Below are 20,489 nucleotides of genomic sequence, written 5' to 3' on the forward strand. Positions count from 1 at the left end.
ATATATATATATATATATATATATATATATATATATAGCCAGGGGCGGCTCGCCCATAGAGGGCGCTGGGGCGCCGCCCTCCCTCCGACCTGTCTGTCTGTTTTTTTAATATATATATTATAATTTATCATTTTGAAAAATAATCTTTGTTAATTATATGCTAATAATGGTTTTACTTTGAAAAGTGTTTTGAACTCACCAGAATGATATTTGCATTCACTTTCGTTACTTTTATCATGTTGGTGTAGTAGTATAGCCAATAGGCTGTCTTGTCAGGGCGCCAGTTCGCTCAGCCCCACAGTGCTGGAATTTAAGCCAATGGTTCCCCGGTTGCTATGCAAAAAAGTTTATATTTCGCCAATCAGCGCCGTCAAATTTTATGGTTTGGGGGCGCTGAAAATATCGCCCACAGTATCAGATTAGGGGAGTGCACTGTGCACGCGCACCACGGGACATTTCTTTTTACCTCAGATGAGAGAAGAATGGCAGCGCCAGTGACGTCGAGTGGAAATAATGTAAAGTTAGTCGCTCTGTCACTCACTCAATCACTCATTCACTCACACACACATAAACACTGTTTCACACACATTTGATATTAAAATAGTTATAGGAATATTAATACCTGTGTGTTTGCTTTGTTTTTGATGTTTTTAAGTTCTGAGCTAGATTACTGTGTTTCATACTAGTTAAAATCAACTTTCTTCTCATACTTGGGTGTTACAATCAAGAATGTTGTCCCAACCTCTCTTTCAGAGCCTTTTCTCTCTCTCTTTCTCTAGTATCAACACATTGTTATCCATTATCCAATTGTCAATTTGTCAAAAATATGTAGTCTACAGCTGGGGGTTGATTAAACTAGATTGTTGTATTACCTATTATTTTTTTGTATTACCTATAGGTATTATAATTATTATTATATTATAATTTATCAATATTATGCGTTTGCACTTTTTCTGTCAGCACACAGAGCATAATAAACATGCAACTTGTTCATTATCATTAACTGTCAAACTGTTATTATTATTATTGTATTATTTGACCATTGGTATTGACTGGTTTAAGTTATTTTATTGGTATAGGTAAGGGCATGGCCTAAGGCCTAAAATGCACCAGAATGCAGGAAATCACATCTACTAATTTCAAAATCTTCTGGGGGGGAACCCCCAGACCCCCCTCTTATTCAGCCCCCCCTACAATAATTTTCACCAGCCGCCACTGTATATAGCAATTCAATTTGCTGCAATTGTAAGTCGCTTTGGATAAAAGCGTCAGCTAAATGAATAGATGTAAATGTTAAACCGGCTTGCCATAGGTCTCAAGCGGTCCGGGCAACGAAATTACGAATTCTACTTACCGGTATGTGAAGGTTTAGCTCATGAATATTAAATATGTCATACTGACGAGTAACTTCCCAAACCGTCCAGCCACTCAAAGTATCAATATTATTATTCATGAGCCATTCCCTCACCATAGTAAGATTCCGGTCGAGACAGACGGTCTGTCCACTAAATCTGCATTGCACCGACTCGTGGCCAAGATAGGAAATCACCACCGAGAGAGAAGTCCACATGCTCGAAATTACACGAATATTCTCTGCGTTTGGTATCGATTAAAAAAATAATTATTTGAAGAAGAAAGAAAAAAGAAAAAGGATTCCATTCATCACTTTTTTCTGTTAAAGAGGAAAGAGTAATGGGGTTTAGTAGATTACGTGCAATAATACAAGGTATCCTTTATCTACAAAAAAAAAAGTAGGTTACCATTCTCATTTTTAAACGTCCTAATGTTGCAGAATGGCATTGTTTAAAATGTTTTACATTCCACATCAATATTGAAATAATTCAATACCATAATAAAAACGATATCTATAGTTTTACAATCTGACACTAGCACATACTACTGTGTATCACATTTAAATATTTATTTTCCACTAGCATCATAGCCAAATTAGTGTAAGAGAAGAAATAAAACACATGACAACAAAAATAAAATTATTTGTTTTTTATTGTTATTATTTGAATGACTCATTTCAATCAGTTTAGAGTTTATCTCAATCTTTTGTTGATTGGATTTTCTAGGATCTGCATCATGTCCATTTTACTGACCACCACAATCTAGTGTCCAACAGTGCTGTGAATATATCTTGGAATGTTTAATGTCTATAACATTAGATACAGTAGTTGTGCCCATGTAACTTTGGAGAAGCTGACAGATATTCACCACCAAAGTGAATTTTTCATGTACTGCAGGATATTGTTACACAATCCAGACAAAAGTGGACACCTAGTTCTACAGAGGGCATAAAACACTAACAATTCCAGTCAATCATTATACCAATGTGTTTGCCACAATGAAAAACATCACTAGTGATACCCCACTTTGCCTGTGAGATTACATGATTGGCTTGACTGTTCGGTCAAAAAAAAAACAAAAAAAAAAACACTAATGCTGTGTAACCTGTTTGTGTGCTTGGCACTGTAATACAGCAAAATCATGGTCTAAGATAATAATCAAACAAAACCTGATCATAACAACACCAACAATAAAAATGTCAATAGTTTCCAAAGATCCTTTGGACGAATGTTGCTCTACTGAACGCAGCAGTTTTGACCATTGGCATCCTTGAAGCGCAGTCGCATCTTGGGTTTGTATTTTTCAAGGTACATTAGTTGTTTGGCATTAAAAGCCCCACGTCTTTTCCTAAAAGAAAAATGACATCCACGTCACAAAAAGACCAACAAAAACATTTCCAACAGAAAAAGTAATTTTGTTTGTGACTCACTGACGAATAAACTCGACAGCATCTTCGTACATCATCCCGCATTCGATTAAGGCTATGGCCACCAAGACAGGAGCTCTGAACACACAAAAAAAATGCTACGTTCTCATTTAAAATAAGTCACAAGTCAGGTCCCTAACTGATAAATGTTGAAGATCACAGCACAAAATATTCCAAAAGAATGTGTTACTGCACATTTGGTCCAAGATAACTCAAAAATTTACAGTGTAATAGATCAGTGAACAACATTTCATATCAGTGAAAGTGATTTACAATTGTCCTCCTGATAATACGTACCGTCCCAATCCAGCAACACAATGTACGGCAATGCAACAGCCTGGTTCATCCTTGAATTTACATTTGAGAAGGTTCAACCAGTCATCAACAATTTGATCAGGGGGTGAACAACCATCATCAAAAGGCCAATCCTAAAGAAAAACACATTTTAATTTAAGTGCAATCATAAGAGTGGAGAGAAGTAAATAAAACACATGCAATAATCACTAAATTCTGTCAGAAACTTTATAGGGGTTTAATAACAAATCTCACCAAAACTTCAATGCCTTCTTTTTCCACCGGTGCCTTGTCATAAGTTGCATCACAAACCCGGACGAGCGTCTGCACTCCAAAGCTCTTCAGTTCCTAACAAACAGAGACAAATAAAAGAAATATTCAGCTTTGCCACTCATGTTAATATTGCTATTCCTGTTAACCTCAACCATCTAGAGACTTACCTCTGTAAACTTGGTCAGTTGTGAATTGGTGGGATTGTGGGTGATGAGAAACCTCATGCATTCATACGTGATCTCAACAGGAGCAGGGCGATTCATTTTGACACTTGAATAAAGTTTTAATAGTACTTGATGGGGGACCCAAAAACTTTGGAATAGGGGTAAAAGTAATGATTTCAAAATATCTAAGCAATTTGTATGTTCTAAAAAAAGGGAACAGGAGAAGGAAACCACTTTCACGACTTTCCCACGATTTTAAAATAAATACTAAAGAAGGGGACGATCCTTCCGATTCGCAATTTATAATTACCCCATTCAGGAGAGGAGAGATGTTCAGTTGGCACTAGAGAGAGGGGAAAACGATTCGCTCTCTAGTACCTGGATTGGCTCGAACCAATTCATACACTTCAACTTTGGACAAAAAAAAAGGCTGCTCCCCGAAAGTGCAGAATGTAAAACGGGCAGTCAGGTAGTATAATCTTCATATGGCAGGCCCTCTGTTCACTTGTCCACAATGACCAGGTGCTGTGCCTGGCAGAAGTCTCCACTCACACTGACAAACGCCATAAATGTGCAGCCTGGAATAAGAACATGACAGTGACCAATAAATAACCAGGGCAGTGAATCCTAAACCAGCACAACCAGCAAGTGCAGTCAATCAAAGCATGTCGTCACCATTAACACCAAATGGTTACTGGATGTAGCCTACAGCTGAAGAGAGACCTCATTCCACTGCAGTTGATATTGACTTTAGCCATTCGATGGATTATAAACTCTCATCATAAAAGCATACAGGCCTTGCACCACATCCTAACACGGTGGTATATATGGAAAATGTTTAGCAATCGGTATAATTATTATCTCCTATCAGGCACTTACTTTCAATAAGTGAACAGAAAACAAGTTGAGAACTCAGCATTCTATCTTCACCATTCGTGACTGTCTCTACTTTGCACCTAGAAAAGATAATCAACATAAAACAAGCACTAAACAAGACTTTTCTTCATTCCAGGATGAGCCCCAACAAGCCAGGAATGGAAAAAGGAAAACAGCTAGTGCTTGTCTATTTATTTGTTATGATGAAAGCTTATCTTTTAGAACATTTAACAGAGGCAAAACATTTGAGATCGCCATCAGATTAATCTTAAAATGGTACATATAAATGCTGAAGCCAATCTACACATTCATATCTCACTCTCCGTATCCACTCCACAAGTCTATTTTTGGCCATTATCTCATTGTTGAGATAATTTACACAAAAATGGAAAAATCTGTCATTGACCAGCCTTCTTCTAAACCCATTTAATTTTATTTCTGCTGTGGAAAACACAGTGAGATGTTATGCAGAATGACAGCCTCAGTCATCATTGGCTTCCTTTGCATGTTTTCCCCTACACAATGAAAGTGAATGGGGACTGAGGATGTAGTTCTGTCAAACATCCTCCTTTGTGTTTTATTCCACAAGAAATACAATCATACACTGGATTGGAACGACATGAGGGACAGTAAATTACAAACAAAAATGTAATTTTGGTTGAACTATCCCTTTAAGACAAAGAAATGTGTGTGCATGGAACACAATGGGTTTCCACATTTGCTGACCACACATGTTGTTGAAGACAAATTAAACAACAATTTAATTAAAAATATGTGAATTATTTTGTTAATTCATACAAGAACACCATGCCATTAACACACACTGCATCATTGTGTGAATATGATATAGGCTGTGGTTTCATAAAAACAGAAGTCGTTAACATCAATGAACACAACAGCCTTGCTTAATAAATAATTTTACATATTTATAAAATAAGAAACATAATAGAATACATTACAATGGTTAACATTCTTCGAAAAATAACCAAATGTTTTTTACGAGATTAGTTCGGTCTAGTTCTGCTAGCATGTGTTTTAGCTGCTAAATGCGTAACGTTATATGTTTAAATAACGTACACTCATAAGTTAATAATTCATCTAGATGTTTATAAACAAAGGGGAAATATAAATACGACATCATATAGATACTCACAGAGAGCTGACGGTATTTATGAACACCGTGACAAAAAAGAGCGGAATGAGAGACGCTGCTAGCCGGCTAGCTCTTCTCTACCGTAGAGCTCCCGTAACCAGGCGACAATTCCGGTCAGCACAGATGACCGCTGATTGGCTGACCGTAGTCACGTGGGCAATAACCAGCACCTTTACCCAGACCCATGAACTTTACACTCAAATATTATAGATGTACATTTTTATCCGCTGACGGATAATCACGTTGATTTTTCTCATGTCGACATGGCCTGCAAATTTTAATGGTTGTTAGTTATCATTGTTTGTTATTATTTGTATTTTTTATTATTATTATCAGTATTAATAACAAATATGAAACATAATATCTTTAGGTTTACTTTCCATTTTTTATTATATCATATTTAACAATCTTTCAATAAAGTATAACAACTACATAAAAATGAATTCATATAGAAGAATGCTTTTGTATTACAGTAAATAAATTAGATTAATAGTGCACAGGTCTTTATACTGTTAATAAAAAGATCTATCTAACGGTCACATGGACTATATCATTCCCACGTTGGTAAAAATATATTTACGTTGAGAAAAATATGCCCATACAGCTTGGAAGTTACACAGATTTTTGAAAGATCAGATTATGTCGCCATCTCCTGGTGTAAAAGAGTTATAGCATGAATTTTTTTATTTTTTATTTTTTTCAATTCACAGCCCTAACGATAACATTATGCTGCTGTCTGCTTTGTAGTAGGCTATTAATATATAAATTAATAAAATGGTCTTTGTGAAAAAGTAATGTAGGGGAGCGCGCGGCACAACCTAACGCGGGGTTAACACGGACCTTTCACATAGGCCTATTCAGTCAGAATCAAACAGGTTGTGTTTTCGCTCTTTTTCTCTTGCTGCCAGAAGACTGTCTCCCGCGAATTTGCGGAAAGTTTTGACCTCTATTTCGTGAAGATACTAGACAAAGAGTGTTTTGACACCATGAAAGTAAATGTTTTCATCATAGATTTTTTCATCATAGATTAGTTTCTGAGTTGGGTGTATACATTTCCATAATATCTAACTTTATATTGCCTTAATCAGTAATCACTGTCTTGTTGGCTCAAACATAGCACCGTTTTGAAACAAGTCAGCAATTCCAAGCGACTGTTAGCTAGGCTTAAAATATGTAGGCCTATTACACAGCGGGGTTTGGTTGTAACACAGTGTTACAAAGCCGCCAAGTGTACAAATAGGCTAATCAAATGAAAACGGAGCCACACAACTTTTCAGGTTTGAGTAGCTACATTTAACTTTGTTGGACTTTCACAAACAATGTTGTAATTTAAAATGTTTAAAATTTAGTGTACTATGAATGATATCTTGTTTATTTATTAAAAATATGGCCTGTTTTTAATGCAATAAACCCTTTAAATTTTTATTTTAAGCTCATTTGTATTATTATTACTGTTGTTATTATTATTATTAATAATAATTGTACATGCAGCTGCCACACACAAATCTAATTTAATTGCAATTACAATATTTTATAATTTTATGATCTTTTATTGCTTTTTCTATGTCTCTATCCATGATATCGATACACAATAGAAGGATGATTGGATGAAGGATGGATGTATGGATATCTGTCTAAACAGATGCACAAACAATATCAGACTATACATATAAAATAGTACTGAATTTGGACTTCTGTCACTCTCGGTGCAACTGTACGAAAATGGTAGGTCCTAGAAAAAAATCTTTAAGTGTTCATTTGTAGCAGAGATGTGTATGTTGCTTGTATATAAAAAATATTAATCTAACCTAATTATTTTTTAATTAATTGAACCAAAACCAAAGGTTGTGCCCCGCTCTCCCCTATGTTGTACTGTATTTTATAATGTTTGCTGTTTGCTGGGTGTGGCAGTGATGACACATGACAAGGCAGCAAGGCTTGTTCCAAATACAGACACCAGGCCTGCCTACTCACATTACAGTCCCGTCTGTAAGCTAATATCTAATGAATATGATGCACCACCCACAGTCTAGCTCACCACACCCTCCAGGTGAAGCTGCTTCATCACCACAGGTGTCTCCTGTGAACAACACACTTGCATACAGGTATGGCGACGAGTCCCGAGATCAGGTTGGACAGCATTGTTTAGGGATTTTAGTTTTACCTTTTCCTCCTTTTTTTGCGCTTCCTATTTCAATGCATATCCTTTTTGCTGTAAAACACGGTAAGTTCTTCTTTTATGCATTATTACTAAGTAATAACAAAGATTAGCCTTATCAACATTGTAAGAAGCTGTATTAAACACACAAGGTTATGCTTGCTTATGTGACCCTGGACCACAAAACCAGTCACAAGCTCGGGTATATTTGTGGCAGTAATAACCAACAATACATTGTATGGGTCACAATTATAGATTTTTCTTTTATGTCAAAAATCCTTAGGATATTAAGTCGAGATCATGTTCCATGAAGATATTTAGTAAATTTCCAACCGTAAATATGTGAAGAAGAAAAAAAAAAAATAATTATGAGTGGGTGAAATAAAATCGAAACATTGAGAAAATCGCTTTTAAAGTTGTCCATAATTTATATTCATGATTTTTCTGCAAATATTGTCCTATACTAACAAACAATACATCAATGGAAAGCTTATTTATTAATTTAAAAAAAACAACAACATTGTTTTGGGTTAGAACATCACAAATTAAATTTATACATTTAGTAATTCATTGTATTATTGTATATATACACACATATAAATGTGTCTCTCTCTCTCTATATATAAATATATAATAGCTTATATGTGTATGTGTGGTCTACATATCCGTCTATACGTGTGTGTGTGTGTGTGTGTGTGTGTGTGTGTGTGTGTGTGTGTGTGTGTGTGTGTAGTTGTGGTCAGAATTATTGGCACCCCTGGTAAATATGATCATTTGTTCACATCCAGTTCTCACAACATTGCATTATTAGAATTCATAAACGTTACTGGTCAACTGGCGATTGACACCGTTTGATATACTCGCATTTGGTGCTTGCCGAGTGTTAATTTTAGGCCCTACTATTTATATATTCCTTAAAGCCAGGATCCTGAAAAAAGTATCAGTTTCCAAAAATTATTAAGCATATTAGTTATGAAGGATGATGTGACTCTGAAGAGTGAAGAAATGCTGAAAATTCAGCTTTTCCATCACATGAATAAATTACATTTTAAAATATATTACAATGCAGCCTTGGTGAGCATAAAAAGTCTTATATTATATATAAATATATTATTTGAGTTACTGTTGCTTATCTCATTTCTGGCCATTCTCCTCTGATCTCTGGCATCAGCAAGGCATTTTCGCCCACAGAACTGCCACTTACTGGATATTTTCTTTTTTTCGGACCATTCTCTGTAAACCCTAGAGATGGTTGTGAGTGAAATATTCAGACCAGCCCGTCTGGCACCAACAACCATGCCATTCAAAGTCACTTAAATCACATTTCTTCTGCATTCTCATGCTCGGATTGTCTTGACCATGACTACATGCCTAAATGCATTGAGTTGCTGTCATGTGATTGGCTGGTTAGAAATCTGAACTAACAAGCAGTTGAACAGGTGTACTTAAATAGCTGGTAAGTGTGTCTATCTATCTATCTATCTATCTATCTATCTATCTATCTATCTATCTATCTATCTATCTATCTATCTATCTATCTATCTATCTATCTATCTATCTATCTATCTATCTATCTATCTATCTATCTATCTATCTATCTATCTATCTATCTATCTATCTATCTATCTATCTATCTATCTATCTATCTATCTATCTATCTATCATCTATCTGTCTGTATACAATTACTTACAAAAATGCTAAAAACCAGTGGGAGCAGCTATGAGACATCAAACCCTGGTGTGATGCAGCAGCATGACAAATTCACATTTCTGCCAGCAAAATCAAAACAGCAATAATTTATAATGAGCAAGTGAAAACCTGTTGGGTAAAACATGTCAAGTCTGGCTTGTTATATTGAAATGTGTCATCTTTGTGTCATCGACAAAAAAACAAACAAACAAAAAAAACACCTTATTATTATTATTTAAAAAAAATGTTACCTGTCATAACTTCCCTGTAAAGTGCTTGGAACAGAATCAGTTTTTGCAAACTTTCTGATTAGATTTTTAGAAACAATCTGAAGAACCTGATATGTGTGACTAAATGCCTCTGGAGTTTAAATATTAATCGAAGACCAAATCTCCACTGGCTAATTAAAAAGATAATCAGCAACACAAAAAATGACCAAAAAAAAAACCTATTAAGTTTTTGGTTAAATTTAGACCATATATTCATGACACCAGTTGTCAAGAGATTCATTGACCCAAACTAAAATGCCCTATATAGAGTGCCAAAGTTATGATGTCACTTTGTAGGCCAAAACGCGGAAGTGAGTTAGCATTTTAGCACTTCCGATTCCCCCGCCATAAAATGTCTATGGGTTTTTGGAATTTTTAAGGTCTGTGGTGAACAAAGCCTCTAAATATTTTCGTTTTGATCTATGACATAAAACACAAACAGTTATATCCTACTTGTGTTTTTTTGAAACTTTATATAGGCTTCAAAATATATAAATTTTGGATTATCTTGATAGACAAAACATGTAAGGGTCACAACTCTTTGTTGAACACAGATCTTGTTTCTTGCGATTTTCCAAAAGTCTATGGGGAAAATGCATAGCTTTTCGACGGAGGGAACCCATGCGCCGCTAACTTCCGAGTTGTCCTACAAAGTGACGTCATAACTTCGCCACTCTGATATGCAAAAGTGTCTCTTTTGAGTGTTATGATTAATGATGTATAACTGTGTTTATTGCAGGACAGTGTTTGTGATCAGGGATGAACTGGTTAGGACTGGAGTCCCTTCTTAGCGGGGTCAATAAATATTCAACAGTTTTTGGTCGAGTGTGGCTGTCTGTGGTGTTTGTGTTCCGTGTACTGGTGTTTGTGGTGGCGGCTCAGCGCGTTTGGGGCGACGAGAACTTCGTGTGCAACACCAGGCAGCCCGGCTGCACCACCGTCTGCTACGACAGCACGTTCCCCATCTCTCACATCCGCCTGTGGGCCTTACAGATCATCTTTGTCACGTGTCCGTCGCTCTTGGTCGTAGCACACGTCAAATACAGAGAGGAAAAAGACCACAATTACATTGCTGTTCACCAGGGCAACCACTTATACGCCAACCCTGGAAAAAAACGTGGGGGTCTTTGGTGGACCTACCTGCTTAGCTTGATCTTTAAAGCCGTGTTTGATGCTGCCTTTCTCTATATTCTTCATCACATCTATAAGGGATTTGACCTCCCCCGCATCACCAAGTGCTCACTGGACCCTTGTCCCAATACGGTGGATTGTTTCATCTCACGCCCTACTGAGAAGAAAATCTTCACCCTCTTCATGGTGGCGGCCTCTGTTCTCTGCATCTTCATGTGTATCTGCGAAATGGCTTATCTCATTGGAAAGCGTATACTAAAATACTGCATAATGTCACAGTCACCACCGCAACTATCTAAAAGACCTGATCCCACTATCTCCAGCAGCCAAAACTTGGGTTCACAAAAATTACAGGACAATAAAATAGTCAAGACTGTTGAAAAACCTTTACAACCTCAGTGAGATTGGTCGATAGATTGCACTTTAGAATGAACTTTAAAAATATGGAAATAAGCTGCATGGTTAGCTTGACTCTAAATATTTCACAATCAACGTCAGGCCTATGCAAATGGGTATCGAACATTTACATGCCTCCTGAAGCATCATGCATTGTTTTGAGTGCGTGTTTAGTGTACAATATCAATAAAAGGTGCAAACATTGCCTTGGTTACATTGGTTTTCTGAAACTGACAGTGGACGTGAAAGGTTATTGTTATATTAACAGGATAGTTCTCCCAAAAATAAGATATCTGTCATCACTGTTATTCACCCTTGTGTTGCGAAATTATGACTTTTTTTAATTAAATTATGACTTTCATTTTCCATAGAGCACGAAAGGAGATATTTTTTATCAGAATGTCCAAGCTGCTCTTTGCCATTGAGAAAGTGAATGGTGCCTTTTCTTTTCCCTCACACAAGTCTATTATATGGCTTAAAAGACTTGGGACAGAGTGAATGAGTCATGAAGGCCACTATTATTGTGTTGTTGTTTTTTTTGGCTACGGCCCACTTCCATCAACAGCAGCTCTAACATGAAGTACTCCTTTTGTGTTCCACAGAATCAAGAATGCTATACTTTGAGTAAATGAAGGCAGAATTGCAGTTTTGGTTTCCTATTAATTTTAAATGACTTGTATTAAGGCCAAATATGTCACATCAAATCTCTTAACAGCATTTCAACATTTCTTAACAGCATTTCAACGTTTAATTCATCTGACTCTCTCTGGATCTTTTCTGTCCAAATTTCAGTCAGCCTACACTGCTTTTCAGAATGCATTTAGAAATAAAATCTTTTAGCACATGGTGCCCAGTGCACTTTCATTTACATGTTACATAAGAAGCAACTCTTGATCTTTTGCCTTCAGCAACCAATGATTACATGCCTCCTACCTAGTCTATCTCACTCACACACCACACACAAACGTATAACACTGCACACTGAGGGCAAAAAAACAAAAACAATAAAAAGTAGGTCTTTATTTGAATATGTTTCAATGATAACGTGAGGAGGAAAAAAAAGCAATTCTTTCATCCTAAGCATTTTATCCGACTTGAAACATTTCTAAGCATTGCATGTTGCTAACCTGCAGATAATCTTTCAATCTTTGGTACATTGACCAAGAATACAGCAAATGTCCTAATGTATGATTCACTCACTCTGTGCTGCTCCTCCTACACATGTGCCCTGGCTTCGACTCAAATGCACACAGCAAACAATCCATCCCACACACGAGCACACACACTTTTAGAAATACCACCAAATACTTATACATGTTCAGCTACTGTATGGATGTATGGATATATATATCTATATCTATATCTATATATATATATATATATATATATATCTATATATATATATATATATATATATATATATATATATATATATATACTCACCTAAAGGATTATTGGGAACACCACTGTGTTTGACCCCCTTTCGCCTTCAGAACTGCCTTAATTCTACGTGGCATTGATTCAACAAGGCGCTGAAAGCATTCTTTAGAAATGTTGGCCCATATTGATAGGATAGCATCTTGCAGTTGATGGAGATTTGTGGGATGCACATCCAGGGCACGAAACTCCCGTTCCACCACATCCCAAAGATACTCTATTGGGTTGAGATCTGGTAACTGTGGGGGCCATTTTAGCACAGTAAATTCATTGTCATGTTCAAGAAACCAATTTGAAATGATTCAAGTTTTCTGACATGGTGCATTATCCTGCTGGAAGTAGTCATCAGAGGATGTGTTCATGGTGGCCATAAAGGGGTGGACATGGTCAGAAACAATGCTCAGGTAGGCCGTGGCATTTAAATGATGCCCAATTGGCACTAAGGGGCCTAAAGTGTGCCAAGAAAACATCCTGCACAGTGGTAACAAGGCATGATGGATCCATGTTCTCATTCTGTTTACGCCGAATTCTCACTCTACCATCTGAATGCCTCAACAGAAATCAAGACTCATCAGACCAGGCAACATTTTTCCAGTCTTCAACTGTCCAATTTTGGTGAGCTACTGAAAATTAGGTATTTATTCCTTTTGTAGTGGAGATGAGTGGTAACCGGTGGGGTCTTCTGCTGTTGTAGCCCATCCGCCTCAAGGTTTTGTGGCTTCTCAAATGCTTTGCTGCATACCTCGGTTGCAACGAGTGGTTATTTCAGTCAAAGTTGCTCTTCTATCAGCTTGAATCAGTCGGCACATTCTCCTTTGACCTATAGTATCAACAAGGCATTTTCGCCTACAGGACTGCCGCATACTGGATGTTTTCCCTTTTCACACCATTCTTTGTAAACCCTAGAAATGGTTGTGCGTAAAAATCCCAGTAACTGAGCAGATTGTGAAATATTCAGACCGGCCCGTCTGGCACCAATCACCATGTCACACTCAAAATTTCTCAAATCACCTTTCTTTCCCATTCTGACATTCAGTTTGGAGTTCAGGAGATTGTCCTGACCAGGACCACACCCCTAAATGCATTGAAGCAACTGCCATGTGATTGGTTGATTAGATAATGGCCTTAATGAGAAATTGAAAAGGTGTTCCTAATAATCCTTTAGGTATATATATATATATATATATATATATATATATATATATATATATATATAGTGTAAACTTTACACTGTAATATAGTATATATTGTTGTTGTGTAACTGTTGATTTCCCCTTTCCTGTATCCAATCATATAAAGATACAAGCAGAAATAGTTATAAATAAATAAATGGTTATTAAGAGTAAGTGAAAGTGACATGTGAAGGCCAACCGATACTCGGAATTTGTCCTCTGCATTTAAGCCATCCTCAACACACAAACATGCACACACTGCAAACCGTGATACACACCCGGAGCAGTGGGCAGCCATTATACTGTGGCACCCAGGGAGCGATTAGGGGTTTGGTGCCTTGCTCGAGGGCACCTCAGTTGGTACTGAAATCGAACGAGCAACCTTTGGGCTACCAGTCGGACTCGCTAACAATTAGGTCACGACTGCCTCCAGAGAAGTATGAGTAGTTTGAAACCATGCTATTCCACATTCTGCCTAACTCTGACCTGACCTGAAAGAGAGAGTGGGAGACTGTTCTTAAATTATGATTTTGCCTGACCTTATCATCACAGTGATGGGAATGCATGTCATGTCTGGCTACAGGATATTCGGTCAAAGCCAAAAGATTCAGGTTGGACCCAGATACAACAGTGACACTGTTGATGCATAGTATGCATAACAGATGGAACAAAACAAGCATAATGTAGGTTACTGAGGAACAACGATGGGTGGCAGCAAAATCTCATGCACACGACCCACTTATGTATTATCTTGGCACACAATGCATTTAGTTTGGCCTCATTCACACTGAACTAATTAATTTAACTAAAAATAGCCCCTTTGGCCTCTACAAAAACACTTGAATTTTAGGCTCCTTCACTCTGATCCCAAACAATTCACATGAGAAATCATATATATATAGGCCATGGGACAGATGGTGTAATGGAAAGGAATGCTGGGGGGGGTATTCAACAGCATGCTAAGTAAACAGCTAAGAATGAAAAGAAATGAAGACTTTTGATCCTTCACATTTCATTTATTGACAACCCAGGCAGAATGCATTTCCTTTGCAATGTGTTAAAAAGTGGAACAACTCTCCCTGCTGAATTTAAACGTCATAAACTGAGCTAAGTACACACATTTTACTGCATATTAAGCATTATTTGTGCTATAAACTGTGCTCCTTTATTGACAAGGTCAAAATGTCTACATCAGCCTAATTGCCCTCCAGGACTTTCACAGTCAGTTTTTTAAAATGATCCCGGTAACATATAACATTAATTATTGTTATACAGAGCACACAGCATATAGTGTATCTATTATTGATCTAACATTAGTCTGCAATAGATTTGAAGCTCCTATGCTTGATCTCTGATAGTCACATTGCATCCACGATCACCTAATAGCCAAACCTATCAGTTAACAAATGCTTACCAGTCAACATAACATTGAAATCAATAACAACTCAATAAACCCATAAAGCTGTCCACCATGACACAAACTATAAAACAGAAATGCAACTTAAAAGAGAGACTTGAACTGTGCTTCAACAAAATTGATATCAAGAACACATCCACATTTTATTGTGAATACCGATAGATGTTGGCATCACAACTTTGAAATAATATATACATTATTAAATAAGGAGAAATAGAGGAAAACAAAAATGAAAATACCTGTTTATGATGTTTAACATTATAATTATTAAATGGGCTCTAATACAATAGGCTTGCCAGTGCAGTAATGAGAGTTAGGATACAGACTTCACCTCAGTGTGTGCCTCTGCCCCCTGTGTGTACTGCGAGGACACCTCTTCCAGCTCCTGTACAACAATAGCAGCCAACTCCCCACGCTGGCAGGAAATCTGCTGAGCTTGGTTGCCATAGAGCAGTTTGTCTGCATCTGATTGGTCATCGCTGAATAGTTCCTGCAGCACCCCCTGCTCTAGCTCCTCCCAGTAGTCCCATGCAGGATTGGAAGAGTTTGGCTCTGGTTCAGAATCAGTCAGGTCTGAGTCCCAATCGCTATCTCCTCCTACTGCAGAGGCTATAACAAAGTCTGCCCTAGAACCGCTGTCCTCCGATTCAGAATCTTTCGAGTCACCATATACTGAATGTCCCTCTGTAACCAGCAGGTGGCAGTCAGGAGCAGCCAGGTAAACAAAACTATCTGTCGAGAGGAAGTCACATTCATCAGGGTAAGGGCAAGGTTTGGCAAAGGAAGTAGGAGGCAATGGTTCCTCCAGTGCAGGTTTGGTCACTCTTTCCTGGGGTGGGGGCAGTACTGATACTGCCAGGTAGACAAAACTATCTGTGGCAACAAATGGATCAGTGTCGCTCTTGACTAATAAAGTTTCTTTAGCCACGTGTTTGGATGGGGAAAGTGGCAAAGGTAAATCAGTCGATGTGTTCACAGTGTTATGAATCTCTTGGGTTAGAGATCCTTTGTCAACAGGTTTCAAGCGTGCTTGTATTTCTGTAGCTTTACTTGCAATCTCTTTACAAAATGCTTGCCTTCCGAGCTCTACGCTATTAGCTCTCAGTCCAGAGGGATCTTTTTTGCTAAAAGTTGCCATTTTATTTGCTTTTGGAATTGAAGAGTATGCTCCAGTAATTCGAACATTGTCCTTACCCTCTTCCTCTTGAATAAGCGAAGTAATACTTCCAAGATCTGACATAGGTCTGTCATTATCAGAAGTGATGTCCTCTCTACTCGTTTGGCTGGGATTTGACATGTAGATACCACTTGAATCCGAGTCTAGCGTCAGGTGGGAATCTGGCGATTCGCTATGGTTGTATTTGTTACCCATTTGGGCGTCAATGGTGGAAAGATCTAGACTGGTTGGGATCTTTGCATGAACAAGTTTATGGCCCCCTGGCTGAATAACAATAACATTACTTTTACCTTGACATGTTTGCAAATTGTACTGAAATATTGGTTCGTCATCATCTTGGCTTTCCACAACCTCTTGGTTCATTTTCTCAATCTCCAACATATCTTCAGCACCCAGTTCTGAGCTTGTACCAGATGGAGCTTGTGAGCCACCAAACCCCGATGGAGGATGTAAAAGAGGCCAGCGCCTTAGAGAGCCAACATTTTGCAAATCTTCATTCCATGTCTCATCCCAAAGTGAATTAACCATCTCCAACACAGCCTCCCAGTTTTCTTCCACACATTCGGGAGTGGTATTTTCATCAATGTCTTGCTCAGTGCTCTCCTCTATGAGCACCAATTTTCTCTCTTCTTCTAAAGCTTCCTCAATCACACTCTCATTTTTAGATGCTTCTGCTTTACGCTCCTCTTGTTCTCGCAAGATCTTCCATTCTTGAAGTGAGCAATCCTTCAAATCTCTTGTCAATGTAGACTTGTCAAGATGTCCGTCCACATTTCCCTGGTGCTCGGGGAACGGTGAAAGACGGGGAATGGTCTTTTTATCTGAGACACTCCGCATTAGCAAAGAGGGTAGTGGTGGGAGAATTGGGAGGTTGTGAACTGCACCACCTTGTCTTACAGTCCTTCTCCTTCCAATCAGTCGCCGGGGCCAGGTGGACTCCATTGGAGTGGGTGAGAAGGCAGGTCTTTTTGACGTTTGGGAGCGCAGAAGGGGCGTTGTGTCAGTTTCAGGTTCTGGGGTGGCCAGCAGCGGTTCTTTTTCAGGTTCGATGTTCTGGGGTTTAAAAGTCAGAAACAGATTATCTTTTGCCATGCACCCATCATCCCTCATACCTTGGCCAATCTCCAGTTTGTCGTTGTCTTCTTGGCCACACATTAGGGCACTGACTGATAACTCTGACAGAGGTGGTCGTGGTGAAGACGGTTGGGTAGGTAAAGATTGCCTGTTGAACTGCTGATAGGGCAAGGGGGAGGGAGAGAAGAACACAGAAGGTGTATGCGTACCAGTGGAGAAAGGGGATCCAGAGAAGGGTGAAATTTGTGGGGAGGTAATGCTGTTTGGAAAGAAGGCAACTCCTGGGTTTAAGTAGGTCTTTTCACCTGGGGAGAGTTCAAAAGGTTCTGGGAACTTAGGCGGAGACAGAACCTTCCAGGAGTGACGGCAGAGGTTGTCTTTCTTGCCACTTTCCTGGTGATGATGCCGCTTGTTCATGGATCCGCTTGGAGCCGAACTGCAGGATACGCTGGGGGATGCCGACCTCACAAACCCTCTTGGTGACTTGCTTAGTTCATCATTTGCTAATTTTAGAGAATCAAATATGAACCTCTCGTCCAGTTTTTTTCCACTGCTGACTAGCACAGAAGACCTTGTGTCAAACATGTCTCCACCTGCTCCCAGGGAACCATTACTGGAGAAGTCAGTTTCTCTGCCCCTTCTCGAACCCAGAGTGCTGTGTGCCGAACCGTGGTCAATCTGTTCATTGATGCACATTGTGTCATAAATGGACCGTTGAGGTATGTATCCATCTTCATTGTAGCCCTCCCTGTCATCAACTTTTTTTGAACAACAAGGGCTCTGCCGTAAGCAGCCTGGACGACTTAATGGCTTTCCCATTGTGTCACTTCTTGACGATGGCCTTCTACACAACCTCCAATACAATCCTCCAGAAGTCTATTGAAGGATGCTGGCAGAGCATGTGTACCAAGTCTTCTTAGAAATGATAGGAGACAGACATTTTTCATTTAGTTAGAAAACTGAAAATCAAAACTTACTAGTCTTCAGGTAGTGGTAAAATAAAATGAATATCAAAACTTACTAGTCTTCAGGTGTTGGTAAGTGGTTAGTCAAGAAATGGCCTCAGTACCTCCACTGGAAATATAAAAAATAAAGCATACTTCCCTTAAATGTATAGCTTGACAGCAACATAAAGTGGAAAGGAAGCAACTTTGTGAGACAGTACGCTTTACCATGTAAAGACTAAAAAAAAAATTCTGTATGTCTGTCTATCCCCTTGGTTTAGTCAGATATAAGCAGTTCTGTTCCCGATTTAGAGCTCACAGTCTCCTGAGGCAGCATCTTTACACTTCAAAAATGCAGTATTAGAGCAAAAACTCATTTCTTTTCCTCAGTCAAATGTGACATAACACTTCTCCATGGTCTCTTTGCATCGCCTAGTTAATCACTGACGTAACTGGTAATCATAGCATCGCAGGATGACAGATGGACAGCCCAAGTTCCTTGTACGCCGGTGATCCAGGTGTGAAAAGTGTCCAGGAATTCAGTCTGTATTCCAGCATTATCTTGCAGCTCTCAGAGTCTTGTCCTTCGTCACACAGAAACACAGTTGGTTTGATAAATAGCCTCTTATATCAACACCAACGGCAGCTCTCTCTCTCTCTCTCTCCCTCCTCTCTCCTACTGCCTCACTATCACTCTCTCAGCTCCCTCCCCTGAGTTTTGAGGCAGCTTCAGGGCTTTAACACTTATCAAGAGCTTAGGACTTTTTTTGCCTCGCTCATTTCATTTCCTTTCAGTCACTTTTATCTCAATTTGGTTTGACCTCTAATAAGATGGCTTAGATTCTCATCAGACCTTATCTACATTTGCCAGTATCCTCGTCTTATTTGTGTAAATAAAAACCCATCTAAATGAAACATTTAGCACATTACACCAATAGCATGGGTTTTAAAAAATCAAAGTTTGACATTGTTTTTGAATTTTTCAAATGGAGATTCAGTCATACACTGCCAGATTGTCTGTCTTTGTTGTACTTCTCTCTCCCACACACTCTCCTCTCATTCTCGAACCCTCTTGAATCACACCTCATCTGCCCGGAGCACGCCCACACACTCTTTTTGAACAGGCAATATAAACGTGATCTGTCCCTGAAATGCATCTTTCTGTCCGCCATACCTAATTGTACATGTACGAACAATTGGTAAGAGATGTGTGATCAGACAAGCAGCACTTGCTCTTTAACAACTGTATATAGTTCAGCTGCCTCACTTATATATTGCTCCCCCCCTTACATTCAGCAATGCTTAAAGTCAGTGCAGGTTAAATTAAAGGTCCTGATGTGGGACGTTCTGGTTAACAATAATTCCATTACTGAAGGCTGACGCATATATACAAGTGCTTTTCATATGTGTTGCACGATTTGAAAAGCAGCAGCACATTCAGAATCCAGTGCGAAGCACATGCAACAGCTCTTGTCTCTGTTACCATGGTAGCGAATGACAATTGGCTTTACATCGTAGGCTGGCACTGCATCTATCTGTGCAAATATCAGCATAATCATGTGGCTAAATATTGCTTATTTGATTCCCATTGTTACCATGTTAAGGTCCTGTCACTTGAACTAACAAAGCAGGACTGCCCTCTATTGACTGAGACACGACTCCACGACTTTGACTCCATGAATGCGTCAAACTCATCTTTTCTAGAAGCGAGACATCTAAAATATCTATTTCTTAAAGACCAACTGAGATCAGAATTGGAGCTTTTAGTACGTCTATTAGCCGAGGCTGTGTGTACCAAACGTCTGTGGTCAAGAGAAAATTATTTTTAGCAGATACACACATTTAAAATGGTCTTTTTTTGCATCTTGCACACATGGAAATATATACATTTCTGTCCATTAAAATGACAGCTTTACTGTCACGTATCTGAGTGGTCCCGTAAATCTGAAGCATCGCTAAGAGTTGCTCAATTCACCAATTCTCAATGAAAACAAATGACTTCTGGTTGTGAACATTTTCAGAGTGAATGTTCCTTTACATGTCAATAAGTGTACAAAGTAGCAAGTGTCCAGAAAACATGTTAAG

At 38.5% G+C, this 20,489-nt stretch overlaps 3 protein-coding genes across 4 annotated transcripts; 1 reads left to right on the forward strand and 2 right to left on the reverse strand.

The window, feature by feature from the left end:
* Positions 1-1,986: 1,986 nt before the first annotated feature.
* ptp4a2a (protein tyrosine phosphatase 4A2a) lies at positions 1,987-5,678 on the reverse strand. 2 transcript variants are annotated; one of them, XM_039672412.2, is made up of 7 exons: positions 5,540-5,678; positions 4,390-4,466; positions 3,514-4,088; positions 3,329-3,421; positions 3,077-3,207; positions 2,783-2,857; positions 1,987-2,700 (listed from the first exon to the last, which is right to left on the reverse strand). In XM_039672412.2, exons 3-7 carry the CDS (start codon positions 3,607-3,609, stop codon positions 2,589-2,591), a joined length of 507 nt encoding a protein of 168 aa, XP_039528346.2. In that variant the 5' UTR covers positions 3,610-4,088; positions 4,390-4,466; positions 5,540-5,678; the 3' UTR covers positions 1,987-2,588. The 2 variants fall into 2 exon arrangements, with proteins under 2 accessions (XP_039528346.2, XP_039528353.2); XM_039672419.2 differs by lacking the exon at positions 4,390-4,466.
* Positions 5,679-10,400: 4,722 nt separating this feature from the next.
* gjb9a (gap junction protein beta 9a) lies at positions 10,401-11,511 on the forward strand. Its single transcript, XM_039672394.2, has one exon. It carries the CDS (start codon positions 10,416-10,418, stop codon positions 11,187-11,189), a length of 774 nt encoding a protein of 257 aa, XP_039528328.2. The 5' UTR covers positions 10,401-10,415; the 3' UTR covers positions 11,190-11,511.
* Positions 11,512-14,789: 3,278 nt separating this feature from the next.
* On the reverse strand, positions 14,790-20,260 carry LOC120479677 (uncharacterized). The gene is made up of 2 exons (XM_039672380.2): positions 18,482-20,260; positions 14,790-18,375 (listed from the first exon to the last, which is right to left on the reverse strand). Exon 2 carries the CDS (start codon positions 18,277-18,279, stop codon positions 15,523-15,525), a length of 2,757 nt encoding a protein of 918 aa, XP_039528314.2. The 5' UTR covers positions 18,280-18,375; positions 18,482-20,260; the 3' UTR covers positions 14,790-15,522.
* Between the last annotated feature and the right edge of the window lie 229 nt (positions 20,261-20,489).

The sequence above is a fragment of the Pimephales promelas genome, chromosome 15 (assembly GCF_988280905.1).
Source record: "Pimephales promelas chromosome 15, fPimPro1.hap1.1, whole genome shotgun sequence".
NCBI classification, from domain to species: Eukaryota; Metazoa; Chordata; class Actinopteri; order Cypriniformes; family Leuciscidae; genus Pimephales; species Pimephales promelas.

Coding starts and splice junctions, on each gene's coding strand:
- ptp4a2a (XM_039672419.2), bottom strand. CDS start 3,609: ATGAATCGCCCTGCTCCTGTTGAGATCACGTATGAATGCATGAGGTTT. Junction 3,422..3,513: donor AACTGACCAAGTTTACAGAG/GTAAGTCTCTAG, acceptor TCTGTTTGTTAG/GAACTGAAGAGCTTTGGAGT. Junction 3,208..3,328: donor AAGAAGGCATTGAAGTTTTG/GTGAGATTTGTT, acceptor GTTTTTCTTTAG/GATTGGCCTTTTGATGATGG.
- gjb9a (XM_039672394.2), top strand. CDS start 10,416: ATGAACTGGTTAGGACTGGAGTCCCTTCTTAGCGGGGTCAATAAATAT.
- LOC120479677 (XM_039672380.2), bottom strand. CDS start 18,279: ATGGGAAAGCCATTAAGTCGTCCAGGCTGCTTACGGCAGAGCCCTTGT.